The sequence below is a fragment of the Littorina saxatilis genome, unplaced genomic scaffold (genome assembly GCF_037325665.1).
Source record: "Littorina saxatilis isolate snail1 unplaced genomic scaffold, US_GU_Lsax_2.0 scaffold_1606, whole genome shotgun sequence".
In the NCBI taxonomy this organism is placed as follows: domain Eukaryota; kingdom Metazoa; phylum Mollusca; class Gastropoda; order Littorinimorpha; family Littorinidae; genus Littorina; species Littorina saxatilis.
In genome coordinates, this window is record NW_027127053.1 from 4,136 (window position 1) to 6,823 (window position 2,688).

The 2,688-nt window shown below is 49.2% G+C and overlaps 1 protein-coding gene across 1 annotated transcript; it reads right to left on the reverse strand.

Moving 5' to 3' along the window:
- Window positions 1-591: 591 nt before the first annotated feature.
- LOC138955521 (uncharacterized) lies at window positions 592-2,184 on the reverse strand. The gene is made up of 2 exons (XM_070327109.1): window positions 1,862-2,184; window positions 592-1,330 (listed from the first exon to the last, which is right to left on the reverse strand). The coding sequence occupies exons 1-2, from the start codon at window positions 2,182-2,184 to the stop codon at window positions 592-594; spliced, it is 1,062 nt and encodes a 353-aa protein (XP_070183210.1).
- Window positions 2,185-2,688: the final 504 nt, after the last annotated feature.

The window sequence follows — 2,688 nt, forward strand, 5'->3', positions numbered from 1 at the left end:
ATGATTGCACCGCGTACCGACACTTATGTTGTATATTTCCACCACCATTAACAAGTTTCATAACCTCATCATTTTAAGACCCAACTGTGTGGAAAAAATCAAAAGCATCGATCTTTGAAATTGAATAGCTGTTTTATTAAATTGAAAGTTACATTAAGACATTGAGTTATAACATTGCGACGGCAGGTGCTATGTAGCGTTATGGTGTTGCCATAATGTAGCTGACATACTCACACGACTAGCCCAACAGTTGGATAGTTTGGAAAGGTGTTTATTCAGAACATGTTGTCAAGATGGCGACCAAGATGGCGACGCCGGTCCTGAGTCCCCCGGATGCTCATAAGCATATCAAGGGACTTAATACACATGGACTACGCGACATCTCCCTTCCTTTGAGATTGACAAATAAAGCCTTTCGAAATGGCTTGCAATTAAATTTTAGTGTCCACAAATAACCGAGGAAGGAGATAAGCACCTTTGCTTTTTGTAACTAAAGTTCATGAATCCAGCTTTGATTCTGCTTGCTTGCATAATGCACAATTAACGAATAACATAAGTTCACTTCCCTGCTTGGGCGATGACCTATACAGTTCACTCCTTGAAGCGGGCTGGCATGGTGATGACTCTGCCGCTGCGGGTAGTTACTGGTGTCGGGCTGTTGTTGATGATGCCCTGTGGAGATGGACAGTAGGTGGACCCTCCGGCGTCCCGGCCGGTGTTTCTTGGGGGTGAACCTCTGGCGGACCCTCCGCCACCTGGGCTGGCACCACTGCTGCTGGAGACGTCGCTGGACACTGGCCCTGGACACGGGTCTGGCTCGTTGTGAACGTAAGAGCCGGTCTGGACTGGACTGGATGCTTTGTGACTTGCACCACTCTTCTGGTCACTGGATACGGGGATGTGGGCTTTGTGTAGGGAAAGGTCAGTTTGGACAGGAATGGGGTAGGGAGTGGACTTCTCAGGCTGCAGACCATGTGAACACCTGAGGTGACGCCTGTTGCGCCGAAACGTGCCTCGTGGCGATTTCACCACGTAAGATCTTGGTGCGACTTGCTGCTGCACCACTGCTGGGCTTCTCCAACTCTTCTCCCCGTCCAGCTTCTGCATCACGATGTCACCAGGAAGAAGCGTATCTAGGGGCCGTACTCCATGACGCCTATCAAATGTCTGTTTGTTCTTCTCCTTAGCCTTTGCATCACTGGCTGCCACTGTTGATTTCTCGCAGACTCTGGGCTCGAGGTTTTCAGACAGTGTTGGGAGCGTTGTTCTCAGACGTCTTCCTGATGCAAGCTGTGCTGGGCTGTAGCCTGTGGCTTCAATAGGTGTGTCTCTGTAGATGAGAAGAGCGAGTGCAGGATCATCGTGCGACAGCGGGGATATAGCTCAGTTGGTAGTGCGCTGGATTTGTATTCAGTTGGCCGCTATCAGCGTGAGTTCGATCCCAGGTTCGGCGGAAATTTATTTCACAGTCAACTTTGTGTGCAGACTCTCTTCGGTGTCCGAACCCTCCCCCCGTGTACACTACATTGGGTGTGCACGTTAAAGATCCCACGATTGACAAAAGGGTCTTTCCTGGCAAAATTGCTTAGGCACAGTTAATAATTGTCTACCTATACCCGTGTGGCTTGGAATAATAGGCCGTGAAAGGTAAATATGCGCCGAGATGGCTGCAATCTACTGGCCTTATATAAAATTCCATCTCACACGGCATCACTGCAGAGCGCCTAGAACTGTACCCACGGAATATGCGCGATATAAGACTCATTGATTGAGTATCTTCTTTGCTGTCTGTACTGCTCGTTCCGCCTCACCGTTCGCCTGTGGAAAGTGAGGACTTGTAGTGACGTGTTTGAATCCCCACTCCTTTGCAAAGATCTGGAACTCTCCGGATGTGAACTGCGTTCCATTATCAGAAACAAGTATCTCGGGGATACCCTGTCGTGCAAACATGTCTTTCATGTTCTTGATGACTTCTGCTGAAGTGATCGTCTTGAGGTGAGCCAGTTCAATGTACCGGGAGTAGTAATCCACAAGAACAAGGTATGACTGTCCCTTGAGTTCACACAGATCTGCTCCGCACTTCTTAAATGTTCGCTGAGGTAGCTCTGTTGGAATCAATGGCTCTTTGGTCTGTGATGGCCTCTTCTCCTGACAATGCTTGCATTCTTCAACCAACTTTTTCATTCTGGCGCTGATTCCGGGCCACCAAACTGCTTCCTTCATCCTCTCTCTGCATTTGGTGATCCCTTGATGACCCTCGTGGATTCTGCGTAGAATGTCGTCATGTAGCGAAGCTGGGACCACGATGCGCTTTCCTCTAGTAAGAAGACCCTGATTCTCGCTGAGTTCGTAGTAGTCACGCAATCCATCCTCAACGTCGGTGATGTACTGCGGCCATCCTTCACGCGAAGTGCTTCTTGGATCAGTCTGTCTTTCTTCGTCTCTGCTGCGATTTCTTGCATGCGTTTGTCTGACGCTGCACAAGACCAGGAAATGTCCACACTGTGTAGGTAGGCTTCCACATCTTCAATGAGTGTTGTGACCTCGTCTTGCTGTTCAGTGGTGAACTGAGGACTGCGGGAGAGAGCATCTGCGACGACAAGCTTCTTCCCAGGCACATACTCAGCTTTGACGCTGAACCTCATGAGACGCATCAGCATCCTTTGACATCGTATGGGCGTATCTTGA